The sequence below is a fragment of the Salvelinus sp. IW2-2015 genome, linkage group LG4q.1:29, assembly GCF_002910315.2.
Source record: "Salvelinus sp. IW2-2015 linkage group LG4q.1:29, ASM291031v2, whole genome shotgun sequence".
Classification (NCBI taxonomy): domain Eukaryota; kingdom Metazoa; phylum Chordata; class Actinopteri; order Salmoniformes; family Salmonidae; genus Salvelinus; species Salvelinus sp. IW2-2015.
Window position 1 is genome coordinate 89,496,764 of NC_036842.1, and position 14,670 is coordinate 89,511,433.

The 14,670-nt window shown below is 39.5% G+C and overlaps 2 protein-coding genes and 1 long non-coding RNA gene across 4 annotated transcripts; 2 read left to right on the forward strand and 1 right to left on the reverse strand.

Moving 5' to 3' along the window:
- Nucleotides 1–1,411: 1,411 nt before the first annotated feature.
- Nucleotides 1,412–7,973, reverse strand: LOC111962769 (troponin I, cardiac muscle). Of its 2 annotated transcripts, XM_070443230.1 has the most exons (8): nt 7,897–7,973; nt 6,118–6,153; nt 5,858–5,899; nt 5,074–5,205; nt 4,668–4,757; nt 4,131–4,301; nt 3,766–3,856; nt 1,412–3,460 (listed from the first exon to the last, which is right to left on the reverse strand). In XM_070443230.1, exons 4-7 carry the CDS (start codon nt 5,176–5,178, stop codon nt 3,770–3,772), a joined length of 453 nt encoding a protein of 150 aa, XP_070299331.1. In that variant the 5' UTR covers nt 5,179–5,205; nt 5,858–5,899; nt 6,118–6,153; nt 7,897–7,973; the 3' UTR covers nt 1,412–3,460; nt 3,766–3,769. The 2 variants fall into 2 exon arrangements, with proteins under 2 accessions (XP_070299331.1, XP_023841848.2); XM_023986080.2 differs by lacking the exons at nt 6,118–6,153; nt 7,897–7,973 and having other exon boundaries at nt 5,858–5,917.
- A 1,998-nt stretch (nt 7,974–9,971) lies between these two features.
- LOC111962773 (interleukin-17 receptor A-like) lies at nt 9,972–13,825 on the forward strand. Its single transcript, XM_023986085.2, has 9 exons — nt 9,972–10,173; nt 11,802–11,826; nt 12,082–12,237; nt 12,432–12,553; nt 12,682–12,802; nt 12,894–12,941; nt 13,040–13,229; nt 13,437–13,477; nt 13,812–13,825. Exons 1-9 carry the CDS (start codon nt 10,078–10,080, stop codon nt 13,823–13,825), a joined length of 813 nt encoding a protein of 270 aa, XP_023841853.2. The 5' UTR covers nt 9,972–10,077.
- Nucleotides 13,826–13,920: 95 nt separating this feature from the next.
- On the forward strand, nt 13,921–14,193 carry LOC111962774 (uncharacterized). Its single transcript, XR_002877133.2, has 2 exons — nt 13,921–13,991; nt 14,098–14,193. It is a non-coding gene; the product is annotated as an uncharacterized lncRNA (long non-coding RNA).
- The last annotated feature ends 477 nt before the right edge of the window (nt 14,194–14,670 follow it).

The window sequence follows — 14,670 nt, forward strand, 5'->3', positions numbered from 1 at the left end:
CCCATGTCATTGATCCACAATCCTCAAGTAAGGCTGTACAGTGCAATATGATTGTCAGTCCGCACAATAGGCTGACTGGGGTGGTGATTTCCCTCAGTCAAAGTCCCTGATAAAGAGCTATGGCGCTAATATTTGCGTTAACTCATCACAGTTGTGTTCTGTGGGTCTAACCGAGTAGACTGATACCCCATTTCATTGCTCCACATTACAACACTCCAACCTTGTTAAACATTATCTAGTCTAAATATGGCTTGATTGCGCCAATTGTAACCTTCTGCGGCTCTTTCAAATAAGGACGTTTAATTTGAAGGCCAACCGCAAATTCCACTATTGTGGCTAATGCTTATTGTGGCTAGCTTCACAACCTGGTCCAGTCAAGCCTCACTAGCCAAAGGAAGCTAGCTGGTTGCTTATAACGTTAGCTTTGGTCAACAAATGCTAGCTAGTTATTTACAGTACATGAACTGAGGTTCAACAACAAGTGGCTACCTAGCTAATACTTACTCACATGGATTCCTAAATCACTGCTAAGAATATTGAAAATGACTGCAGTTTCTACTGGTCATTYTTTTCAGGCWGGTTGCATTGGTGCTAGCTAGGTACCAAGCTAAAGCTAGCTACCCCAGAAGTTGCTAATAACATCTGTAACATTTTTAATCCTGCTCATTTCATCCTGATCTTATTTCAAATGCTCACACAGACGTTTTCCCATTCAGTTGAACAAATAATGCCTTATTACCAACGCGGTATTGTAAACACATCGTTCGTGGCCAGTGTGTGCTTGTTTGCAGACTTTTATTTTATGTACAGCTTTGACTGTTACTGATCGTAGTGGTGGATCTTGGCTTGCATGTGGAAATTCAGCACACACAACATTCTATGATAGAATTGTGTTATTTGATGTGTCAAATGAAAAGCTTGTTTGAGCATCACAGTGTTATTTGACGTGTATCGTTTTTGACACGCAAAGACCCAAACGGCGTTCCATAGAACAGCTCAAGGACAGAACTACATACATTAAAAAAGGCATGCGTAGTCTATCAGTACATACACACAAACTATCTAGGTCAAATAGGGGAGAGGCATTGTGCCGTGAGTTGTTGCTTTATCTATTTTTGTTAAACCAGGTTTGCTGTTTATTAGAGCAATATGAGATGTAACAGAGTTGCATGCAATAATGGCTCTATGTAATACTGTAGATGCTTTCTTAAATTAGTTCTGGATTTGGAGACTGTGAAAAGACCCCTGGTGGCATGCCTGGTGGGAAAAGTGTGTGTGTCAGGGCTGTGTGGAAGTTGACTATGCAAACATTTTGGGATTTTCAACACATTAATGTTTCTTATAAAAAGAAGAAGTGATGCAATCAGTCTCTCCTCAACAGGATATCAGTCTGTGAGACACCAGACTGCAAAACTATCAAGCTCTATTTATTAAATAGTGGAGTGGCATTTACATTCATATCAAATAAATAAATAACTTTTAAACCATTCAGTCAAATGTAGCAGTGTGTACACCAATTCTGTACATTCAGTCAAATTTAATGTAGGCTACACCAAGTCTGTACATCAAAATAACCTGGCTTCACTCTCTCAATAGCGATTATCTTTTTTTATTTTTCTAAATCAACTGAAAATGTACAACTTTTCAGATACTGTACAGTTAATATCATCACATTCCTGGCTCTGACCTGAAATATCTATTCAGATGATATTGACAGTTATGCATCCACCTACAGAACTACAATCCCTTACGGAAAAACACATGAATTTCACATGTGATCACATGTGAAGTAAATGTGATAACATGAAACTACACATGTGAAAAGATGATCTCAAGTGAAATAAATGTGACAACATGAGGATGCAAATTTCAACATGCTGAATTTCATTTTCACATGTGAAAGTTTTTCATATATGGAACTGCAAATTTCACATGTGAATCTGCAAATTTCACAAAATGTTATTCTCCTCACATGTGAAAAGCTGGTGTTAAATTATGAACTCTAAATGTAATATATATGGTTTCACATGTGAAACTGCACCTTTCACTTTTTTTTTGTTAGAGAAGTAATGAAATGGTAGGGGGGGGTTTATGGTAAATGGTACGCTGTTCAGCTAAAATAGTGCAAAAACCTTTCATCAATAGAAAAATGATTACATTTTACATGATCACTTAGTAGACTTTTCAATATGACCCCAACTGGGAATTGGGGTACGCTGACCTTTCTGCTGCGCCACAAAGTCTGTACCATTCTCAGAAATCGCCTACACATTCAGCACCTATAATACATCTCTGCACTTAGTAAAAGAGTGCCATCTGCACTGCTATTTTAGTTATCATTTCATCTGACTATTCTCTCATCATTGATTTAGTTTACTTATTTCAGCAATTTGAGGGTTTTCTGTATAATTGTCTGATGTTGATGAATCACTATGATAAATATAATAGATTTTCTTGAGTGTATTATACAAAGCTAAGATTAACTTCAAAGTCATTGACACAGTCCAAAGTGTAGGAATACAGGTGAAATCAGTCATTGACACAGACATGMTGGCATGGCAGGAAGMTGAGGACATGTTGAATAATAATTACTGTKTAAATAAACATACAGGAGGTTGGTGGCACCATACTTGGGGAGGATGGGCATGTGTTAATGGCTGGAGCAGAATAGGTGGAAAGGTAACAACATCAAACACATGGTTTCCATGTGTTTGATGCCATTCCATTCGCTCCGTTCCAGACATTATTATGAGCCGTCCTCCCCTCCACTGAAATAAACATGCACAATATAATCATGTGTGTCAAATACTTAAGTTGAAAACACTGCAACTATTTTGTGACAAATTATTGTACGCAGGGCATCATCACCTGTGAAATCTCATGTGAAAAATATACACAAGTGAACATTTGAATCCACGTGAAACTTCATGTGAAATATAATCACATGTGATCGTGTTCCAAAACCACATTGGTTCACATGTGAAATATAATTTGATATTGTGAAAATCCAAGTGAAATTTAATGTGAAATATCCTCACATGTGAAGTGTTCCAAAACCACATTGTTTCACAATAAACTTTTACATGTGCAAAACGTCGAAATTTCACATGTGAAATCATGTGATTTTCCACTTGAAATCATGTGGTTTTTACATAAGGGATACTACCAATACATCATAAATAACTGATTCTATCAACACATAATTTATAACACAACTATCTATAACATATCTACAATATATAATATCAACAATATTCCCTGTGAACTAGCAAACTCTCATATCACATTAAACAGGGGACACACACGTAAAATTGACATGGTTGACATGATTCTTTATAAAATTKATTTCATATCACAACATGAAATTCACATCTCATCTAGAACTGACCTCCTCTCTCTCTTCTTTGTGGGTTCTTACAGTCTTGGCATACTTCTCTCTTAATGGTGGTACAACATGACCCTGCAATAATATTAGAATCGAGATTAGCACTCCTTGACAATATATCATAAATGCAAAAGACTCTTTCCATTGTCCTAAAGCAGTGGTGTGAAACTCATTCCATGGAGGACCTAGTGTCTGCAAGTTTTTCCTTTCAATTAAGACCTAGGCAACCAGGTAAGGGGAGCTATTTACTAATTAGTGACCTTAATTCAGTCAAGTACAAGGGAGGAGTGAAAACCCGCAGACACTCGGCCTTCCGGGGAATTAGTTTGACACATGTCCTAAAGTGTAATTTAGCTAATGTTGCTAATCATAATCAATACCTGCTTATTTTCCAGCATCAAACAGCTTCTTTCTGCCCTCCATGCCAGACATGGCATCCACATTCTTACGCCAGTCAGTCACCTCTTCTTTCTGAGGAGACCAGATATCATATCATTAGGTTTGATTAAAAAATACTATCAGATTTCTGTTTTCATGGACCCTTGGAAGATTATGTGTGCATCCCAAATGGCACCCTATTCCATATATAGTACACTACTTTTGACCCCTATTCTCTATATAGTGCACTACTTTTGACCCCTATTCCCTATATAGTGCACTACTTTTTACCAGTGAGCACTATATAGGGATTAGGGTGCCATTTGGGACAACCATAGATCTCATTGTTGTCTAAAAACAAACAAACCTTCTCCTCTTCCTTCTTGACTTTCTTGAGGCCGGATGTGAAGTCAGCCTTCATTTTGCCAGTGTCGGCCACGGCTCCCGACAAGGCGTCGGCGGCAGACTTTTTCACCCTCTTCAGAGTAGGCTTCTTCGATCCCTTAATCTCATCGATCTTCTGGGTCAGCGTCTTAATCTGTGGACAGCGTTGATGATGTTCTGCTTTTTAGTGTCTGTTATTTTTGTTGTGTATTTATTGGTGTTGTGTATGGCTGGTGCAATCAGATCAGATCTCCCTTAAAAGGGATTAATAAAGTACAATCTTATCTTATCTAGCATGTGTCCTATCAGTCAATTGCTATTGCTGTTAATTATTAGGAATACTTTCCTTCGCATGGAGGCACAAGACAGMGGTGTACACTCTCACAGTTTTTTATTTAATATAGCTAGGAATGTAATAATTTAATTACTGTAAGATACATTCTAGAAGATGAGTCATCATTGTGGACAGGTTTATGGTTGGGTGAATATATCAAACACAATAACAGAGAACTTAGCATACCTCTAAATCATTTTTCCCCACTTTGATTTCCATGTCATATCGTGCCTCATCTACGATATCAATCTTTTTGTGTAGGTCTTTACAAAGGTCCTGCAAGAATATGATATCATGTAGAAAAGACAACCAACAACACATTACAGATAACGATATTATTGAAATTACAGATTATTTAAAATATTTAGCCAATCATTTGCAAAAGAAAGAATTTACAGTGTATAGAGAATTCTATCAATTTTATATTAGCAGATTTGTTGAGTAAAATATTTTTATGGAGGATTCTCTGCCTCTATAACCACCTCCTAATATGCATGGATATACTGGAATATATTTTATAGTATACATGGTGTATTATAGATATATTAAGTATTAGAGATAAATGAAGTATTATAGATATATGAAGGCCTACCTGTAGCTCCTGCACAGACAGGCCAGACAGTTTGAGGGGTGGGGCTCTCTCATTCAGAGCGCTCTCTCTTTCACGTTTCTTGTCCGCAACCTCAGCCACCAGCATTATCCCTGCCTTTTTCAGCAGTTTGGTCTGAGGAAAGACAACACCAGCAGTTAACCCCTGCCAATTTTCCTTCTCACAGAATGACACAGATTTGTGTTTTACACCAACAGTTAATCGCTTTTAATGTGGCATTTGGTATACAGGTAAACATCTCTTTTCAATTGAAGTTAACACTGTTTATCATGTATTAGAATTCATTCTCAATAAAAGGTATAGCTGCACTCTCAGGAAAAAGGTTCTATCTAGAACCTTAAATAGTACTTTGGCTGTTCCTTTTTGGTTGCAGGTAGAACCCAGGTAGAACCCTTTTTGATTCCATGTAGAACCCTTTCCACTGTTTTCTAAGTGTGTGTAAGGGTAACTGAGCATTTGTTCCCATTCTAAATTAGTGGTTGTCCCCAAAAGTGGTTGTTCCCGTTCTAAATTAGCGGTTGACCCCAAATAGCGGTTGTCCATATCCGGCTCAAAGGACCAATAAGCAGCCAGGCAGTCGAAATAAAGGGACAACCTAGGGATTCAAAGGGCAGGTGCATGACTGAAGACCTGGAGAGACTCAGGATTCAATGTGTATCCATATTGTAGGGGTACATGCAGATAACTAAGGCCTCCTTGTTTCTGTGGATTCTGCCATCGACCTACTACCGTCATCAACACAGCGAGGCCTGAGAGTGAAACTTACCTTTAGGAGCAGCCGGCGTGTTGCCGAATACTTTGGCTTTTTCTGAAAGAGACAAAACATTTTCACTATAGACAATATATACACCAGTGACCTCTGTATATAAGCAACTGCTTTAGATGTGTTGATGTGGATAAAGAACAAAGTACTCACCGGTCTTTTTCCACCATTGGTAAAACAACAATAAGACAAGAGCAATTAATTGACTGTACATAACATACATTTTGACCAAGTTTTGGATCAAGAGAGGTTAAAGTCACTACTCACCCTTCAGACATGGCTGCTGTTGGTCAGGTTACCTGAGGAACCGATTCAAACAAACGTTACAAGCTTTATGGAACATTTATGCTGATACAGTAATCTCCCACAGATCATTTAATGATTACAGTTAGGCCGGGTTGTCCCATAGGACTTGATGGGGACAAAATGTTAATGTGCTTACACCATGGGATAATACTTCRCTTTGTTATGGCTAAGGTTGTATGAGAGCTCCTGTCTGGCTATATTTGTATAGCACATTTCTCCCGTGCTTTCCTTTGGCCCAGATAGATGCCAAGTAGCAGCTGTGGCCTTGGTTATGCCAGTCAAAGGACTGGCAATAGAAGGCCTGTCGATAGAAGACCTGACAGGAAAGAGGTTTTGGCAGGACACTGAGGATGATCTAGCTGTTTTCCCATCTCTCTCTTTCTTCTGTTTCTTTCTGTCTCTGGTAGGAAACAGATTTAATGTGACTCTCCTTTTAACTTCCCTGTTACACATGGCGGATTGTGTTGAAATATAGCAGAGAGAACCTTACAATACATGGCTGACGCAGTGAAYAAATCTTGGATGAAAAAAAACATTATCTGCTATTTTTCCTTACCCTACACTCTTAGAAWAAATGTTTAAAAAGGGTTATTTGGCTGTCCCCATATCAGAACCCTTTTTGGTTCCAGGTATAACCCTTTTGGTTKCAGGTAGAAAGAACCCTTTTGGGTTTCATGTAGAGCCCTCTGTGGAAAGGGTTCTACATCGAACCCAAAAGGGTTCTACCTGGAACCAAAAAGGGTTCTTCAAGGAGTTATCCTATGGGGACAGCTGATGAAACGTTTTAGGTTCTAGATAGGACCACTTTTTCTAAGAGTGTAGATAGAATGAGACATGAGAATTACAGGTTCTATACCAGAGCATGACAGTATAATGAAACCTAAATGCAAAATATGCAGCCTATGATGTAAGCCTGTCAATGACTGACAGTGTGCTCAAGTCAAGGTAAACTAGTAGAGGAAGAATGGCCTTTGACCCCAGARTCTTGACCACTAAAGAGGATTCAAGCTGTGAAGTGGTTGTAACCTGCCATCAGACTTTTGGCAATTGGGGTGTGTATAAGCTTCAGGTTACATGTTTTTCTCTTTGGGGCGACAGGTAGCCTAGTGGTTAGAGCGTTGGGCCAGTAACCGAAAGCTGACAAGGTAAAAATCAGTCGTTCTGCCCCTGAACAAGGCAGTTAACACACTGTTCCCCAGTAGGCCGTCATTGTAAATAAGAATTTGTTCTTAACTGACTTGCCTAGTTAAATAAAGGTAAAAATAAAATCAGTCAGTCATTCATGGTGTTGGCCCAGAGAGGGACAAAATAAGTCACACACAATCGGACGATTGCCCTGACTAAGACACACATACAGCAAAAGTAGTGGCATAACACAGATTCCATGACGTAAATACGAACAGCAGCAGTAGTATCCGTGTCACAGCTGGTCACAATGATATGCAATCTTCACTAATCCCCGACATTAAAACAAAGGCTGCTCCACCGGCCTCAGCACATTTATACAGTGTGTAGAGAGAGCCTGAAACACACCCAGCCAACTGCACTGCTTTCTCAACGTTACTATGCAGGAGCTACGGCTGGGCTCCGTTCTTCCTTCTACTGTATCTTGCAATGTCAGAGGTTTTACCGTTAAGTGACCCTTTTTAATGTAAATCTGATTTACTTACATAACTTTACACAATACCCATTTAATTTTGCGTCATTTTATCACTTGATTATTGTATCAAACTTACCTTCAAGGTGAGGACAATCAGAGAGAGTGAGAGGAGTGTCAGAGGACAGAGGAGAGGAAAAAGTATTTTATGATTTGAGATGATAGATTTATGGATTGAAAGCCTCATGTGAATGGCTCACTAAAATAGACCCCCTGCAACGCCTCTCCTAGTCCTGACATTTAACATTTAATAGAATGCATCACTCTTTGTTCCCCAACCTAGTACACATCCGTTCCCAGATGATGTACATATAAAAGCTGTAAACAGTTCACACACGTGAGCATACACTCAGTTACACACACAGTTACGCACGTTGCACACACCTGTGTTGACACACACACACACACACACACACACACACACACACACACACACACACACACACACACACACACACACACACACACACACACACACATACACAGTACTATGAAACTACTTCTGAAAAAAAAACAATTCTAACAAACCCGGCAGAACAGTCTGATATCTAAGACCACCTTCTGTAAGACCATAAACATGGAACCATCAGCTGATGCCAGTTTCACTAGCAAGATAGATTCTTAGGCACAAGGTCTAGCTAGAAATCATTGCTCAGGGTCATGAGTGCTTCACACAGGGATGATTGGCTTGTATCATACTGTAAACAGAGATGCAGTGTAATAGAATACAATTAAAGTGGCTCTATGTCTTTCAACYCAGGTAATCCTTATGTGAAATACCAGTACATAGAGCTTCACACCAAACACTGTTATAAAGATCAGCACCGCCACTGTTCCTTTCTGGCTGTAACAAAACACTACTGTCACATCTATTTTTACATTAACGATTTTGGATCAAAAATAAACAAATATCATGATGGTGTCTGTCTAAACTAGATTGGAGTGTCCATTTGATTTGATACAATGCTCAGTGCTCACGCACTACTACACCTTCTTCTGTCAGAGGTAGGCAACCCTGGTTCTGGAGCGTCACAGACACTTCATCTTTTTTATTTTAACTGACCTGAAAGACCGGGTGTGTTGAATTTAGGCAATCGCTGAACTGATCAATTAGCTCAGTTGGTCAGGTGTGGTGCCTAGTTGGAACAGAATCCTGCAGGACCTGCGGCACTTCAGGGACAGGGTTGCCCAGCCCTGATCTATGTAATGGTACCAAATAGCAGCTAGAGGGCAGGTGTCAATCTTTAGCCTGGTCCCAGATCTGTTTGTGCCGTCTTGCTAACTTATTCGGCCATAGCAGACATAGGAGTTGGCAACTCAGCACAAACAGATCTAGGACCAGGCTAGTCAATCTGCCATAGTGTTATGTAAATTGATCTGACTAGAGCTTTGTCTACATCCCAAATAGCACCTTCTTCCCTACAGAGTTCACTATGGGCGCTGGTAAAAAGTTATGTAGGGAATAGGATGCCATTTGGGACAGAGCTCTTAGCTCGCTGTCAGTGAACAGTACAGAAACAGCTGTAAGAAGAGCCAGGACTGAACACACACAATCCCTGGTCACAGGTCAATCTTTAGGATTTAAGCCCGATAATGAAACAACTGACGCTGGGATATTTGGGGTTCAGTGTAGATAAGCCGGCAACGTGTTTGTAGATCACAGTGTTGAGCCTGTGATTGAGGTTGAGAATGTATACAGATCCTTTGGGGATTCGGCTGAGAGAACATTCCAACACATTCCCACTTGGCGTTGATGAGTAATGGTGTATTCTCTGGATTAGGAGTAGTAGGACTAGACTACAGTTAAATATACAGTAATCAACACGTTCATTTTTATATATGAGTTATTGGATGTATTTTTATGAATACTAAGAGGTTTCAAATTCCAAACATTGTATTTTTCTATAGTGTAGAAATTGGACTATATACAGTCAGAAAGGCATAGATTGGCTAATATCCATATGATCCAAATATACCAAAACCAATCTAGAATACTTGGTACAGGATACTGACTAGACAGGGCAAAGACATCTTCACTCTAGTGGTTGATGTTTGATAAGAAAACAACCTAATTTGTCATTTCCTGCAAATTATGATGTTTATCAGTACAAATTCACCAGAGACAGTACATTTACCTCAAAGCATTTCCTTGTTCAAGCCTAAACTACCTGTATTTCATTCTCAGAATTGAAGGCTTCACATTGTACCATCACAACACATCTCCAATACATGTTATCCTGCAGAACATTTCTCGAGGAGAATGGACCTGTACTGCGTTTGGGTGATCATCTTTGGACTGACTCGGACGTCAACTCTCAGGATTCTGGAATGGCCACCCCTGAACTGCACACAACCGGTATGTTTTAACCAACACAGTTGTTCTTTACTGTAATTAACTGTAAAAATGGATCGCAAATGATCAAAACACACTGTGACTATGCCCACTGGAGAGCGCCCGTCACGTGACACATTCCACTCCATTGTATTTTACTAATTTGGCGCAATACAGACAAACACACTTTGCAAATGTTTTTTGTTTGTTCATGTTTCAAGCGTATGCCTGCTAATAGTAGACATGTCCCAAGTTTCTATATAAAATATCACACGCGAGAAGGAAGTTAAATTACTAATTAATTTTTCAATTGATCTGTGCTCAGAAGCGAATTGTGGTGAGTACACGCCTATGGACTGATAAGGAGAGCGCACGCCAGTCACGTCACATATTTATCCAGCAGGCGCTCAGGAATTTGGATGTTCTATTTTCATAGCCACTGAGGGTTTTTTCCTAATCTTTATTAATTTAATGTTTATGTGATGTTATTATGTTCTGAGATGTTGAAATGTATAGGCGAATACATTGAGAGTATTGATTGTATAATAAGATAATGTCATCGAAGAAATACCTGTTTAGGTGAATTTTGGATTATACCAGTTTTAAGGGTTAGGTTTTTCATCTGTTCAGGTTGCTTATAGAGCTCCACAGTGGTGGTGTCATAATACCCATAAAACCTAGTGGTCAAACAGAGAAATGGTTCCAATCTTTTTTCCACCATCAATATTTCCCATGGGGGATTTTAGAAACACAAAATAAGGGCTGTTTTTTTGTATAGGTTTACCGTGACGTGACGTTTTGATAACCATGTAAATCTCTCGGACAAGGTGACTCTTATCAATATATTCAGCTCTATTTTCTCTCAGATCCGAAAATGCTAACTAGCATCAAAGTAGACATCATCAAATCCCTGCAAGCTCCTGCATGTCATCTCTAGCTGACACCTTTGCTAACAGGTATTGTGTCAATTTAAAACTTGCACAAAACAATTCATAGAATTGTCAATTTAAAGAAAATGTAGCCAATTTATTAATTACTAAATTTAGCTAACATTAGATAGTTAATCCAGAGATTCCTAATTTTGCCTCAATTCGGCAGTCTCCTCCAGATCATCATGGTATTTGTAGTTCTTTATGATAGCCACATTAGCAGATAATTAGCATTTAATTTTTGTGGGGWWAATACAGGTGAATATATTGATAAAAGTCCCCTTGTCCTAGAGAGATTTACACGGTTATCAAAGCGTCACGCCAGGATAAGCCTACACGAAACACAGCCCTTATTTTAAGCGTTTCTAAAATGAATGGTGGAAAACAATTGGAACCATTTCCTTCTTTGATCTCTAGGTTTTATGGGTATTATGACTGGTACTGTGGTACTCTATTCAGGGGAGTATTAGGCTGTTTGTTATTTAGCAATTCTARGTTTATATGCCAGTATTCGTCAATGTTTTTTTTTAAATATCCACGTATCCAGCTCACCTTCTGCACCTGGAAATAAATACCACAARTTTGCACCTGATCTGACTCTTTATGCTTCTCAATCGGACCGCCTGACAAGACCGCCTAGGATCCGTTATCTTCCGCTCACTTCATTGTATTTGTTGTAATAGCCTATTGCATAGTATATKTTTTTTTATTTTTGTTTTTCAGGATCTTCAATGCAGCGTTCAAATTAGTAAGTGTCATCTGACTATGGGGGAAATATCTCGTCTTGATTGTTGTAAAGACAGGGTACAAAGTTGGAAAAACCCAAGGGGATCTCTGTATTATAAAAAAGGCATAGTGAAATGGTAAATCATGACATGTGCAGTTGAACATATATATTGTTAACATGTACAGTATTTTGTTCAATACATTTCAATATGTTCAATGATGACAAACACTGTTAATACAGATCATTCATTGTCATACCATCTATTGAATCTGCCAGATAACTGTTCAGATGAGGGCTGGATTKAACCCAGACACCAGGCGCCTAACGGTCCAGTGTGGCACTCAGGTTCACAGCAGCATGTGTTTGTGAGGAGAGGGGAGAGTGGTGATCTGCTGCCCGTGGTCTCTCTGAGCTGGAGCCTTCAGATCAATGGTAATGTACACAGCGGTTCATATTATTTGATAAGCAAGGAAAACTAGATGCTTGCTTCTGAAGTTGTGCCGTTGTGCAAGGCATTTCATCCCTAATCTGTTCCTGGTGCGCTGCACTGCGTTGTGGCAGACCCTGTCCTCTAACCGCTCCAACTATAATGTCATCATCTTCTTCTTCCTCGATCTAATCAACAGGAGGTGTAGGCGGCATCCGTGGTACCGAGGTGCACGTCACTGAAGAGGACAGTAATCAAAGCATATGTGTCCAATACATCTTCCATAACAAAATCCACAACATGATGACGAACTGGAACCCGGTAAAACAATGATACTGGATGTGAATCTAAGTGATGGAGGTTTCCTGAACGGTTGAAATTAATAGTCAGATATGAAAATAACCTTCTGCTTTGTTAGACTGATATCTATTTACTTGACTTTCTTTTAGTGGACATTTTCCTTGGACAGAGTTGTGGTGGACCCTGAATACAAGTATTCTGTTTCGATCTACAACTTACCAAAACCAGACCTGGGGAATTACAGTCTTGACAAAATCTTTACAGTCCCAGGTGATGCAGACATGGAATTCGATTGGAAAAGTGATTAGGTTAAACTTCTGAATGTGTATTAAAATGTATATCTGTATGTTATCATGATCAGGATGCAAGGATCCAAGCATAAAAGCAGCCAAGGTGTGTTTGGAAAACGGTAAGGCTCACAATTACAGTCAGGTAATAGTTCATACAGAAAGTAATCAAGGGCTTGTATATATCTACAACAACACTGAGTATGTTGCATCATTCCAGGCAGTCTTTGGTATCCCCAGTTGTCCTGGACTGTGGCAGTGGATGGAGGAGAGAGACTGATCATCACAGTGGGTTTTAATACAGCTGAGTTCTCTGAGGAATACCAGATATCCATCAAGAACACTCAACACTCACAGCATGTCATGAGGGTAGGTATCTGTGGTCAACAACACTCACAGCATGTCATCAGGTAGGTATCTGTGGTCAACAACTCCAGCATGTCATGGGGTAGGTTCATGTGATCAACAACCCTCCCAAGCATGTATGAGGGTAAGGTATTGTGGTTCAACCCTCCAAGTCATGTATAGGGTAGGTTCATTGTGGTCAACAACTCCCAAGCATGTCATAGTCGAGGGTAGGTATCTGTGGTCAACACACTTCACAGGCATGTCATCAGGGTAGGTATCTGTGGTAACAACAATCAAGCATGTCATGGAGGTAGGTATGTGGTCACAACACTCACAGCATGTCTCAGGGTAGGTATCTGTGGTCAACAAACTCACCAGCATGTCATCAGGGTAGGTATCTTGTGTCAACAACACTCACAGCATGTCATCAGGGTAGGTATTTGGTGGTCAACAACATCAAGCATGTCATCAGGGTAGGTATCTGTGTCAACAACACTCAAGCTTGCATGAAATATGCGTAGTCTACGACTTTATACGTGTTTACTCTGAGTTATAGCTTATTACCGTGTCATGATTTCTTCCCTTCAATTCACGTTTCAGGAGATAGAATCATTGAATGTGATTTTGAACTGGATGTATGGCAGCTGCCTCCATGTGAAATGCTATTGGTGGTAAGTTTAATTTCCTATAGAACAAATTTGTTTTATTTCACTGACTGACCTAACCACAAACAACTTTTTTTCTCTCAAAGATTTCAGCCGTTTTTTATGCGGTGTGCAAGAGCAACTGTTTACATCACCGACAAGAGTGTAACTACTGCTCCTGTGAGTAAAATCTATTTGGCATCTAAATTTATTATTTTGTCAGGTCATTCATTGATTTTCACTTTTATCTTTGTCTGATAATTTATTTTTTTCCCCCCCCCCCCAGACTATCAAAGGCCTCCCACTTACAGCCGATCATTGATGATAAAAGCATTACTGGGGCTGATCATGGCTGGTGGTTTCCTGACTTATTTGCTGCAAACACTCCCATACAGGTTTGTTGGTTATAGATTAACCTTTCACTAAATAAAAACAAAATAGTAAACTACATGCCTCAACTGGTAAAATATCGTTCATTTTCTGCACACTTACGTAGTATCTCTATTCCACTTCTTCTTCTCCTTCCTAGATCCAGGAAGCCAGCTCCTGACCACTCCCAGAGGTGGAACTGGAGAGAGTCACAGTACAAGAGAGAAGGAGAGAAGTCTCATCATCTACTCTGGGACCATCCTCTCATGGAGATCGTCTGAAGTCTGTGTTTCCTCATGGCTAAGTGTGGCATAGAGGTGAGGACGAGGACACAATGGACATTTTGACTGTTGTCTGTTTGACATTATTGTGTTTTATGTATTGTTGCTAGGGCATCTCTGTGGGATGGTTCTAGCTAGTGTGGATTTTAAATCTACTCAATAATGAACTTCCATTGGAATCGATAATGAAATACTGATGGCGTTTAATC

Bases quoted from the DNA above. Each gene is read 5' to 3' on its own strand.
- LOC111962769 (XM_023986080.2), bottom strand. From the start codon at position 5,917: ATGTTTTGTCTCTTTCAGAAAAAGCCAAAGTATTCGGCAACACGCCGG. The intron at 4,758-5,073 runs GTAGGCCTTCAT...ATATTCTTGCAG, and splicing joins TGTCTGTGCAGGAGCTACAG to GACCTTTGTAAAGACCTACA. The intron at 3,857-4,130 runs GTTTGTTTGTTT...TGGTCTCCTCAG, and splicing joins TCAAGAAGGAAGAGGAGAAG to AAAGAAGAGGTGACTGACTG.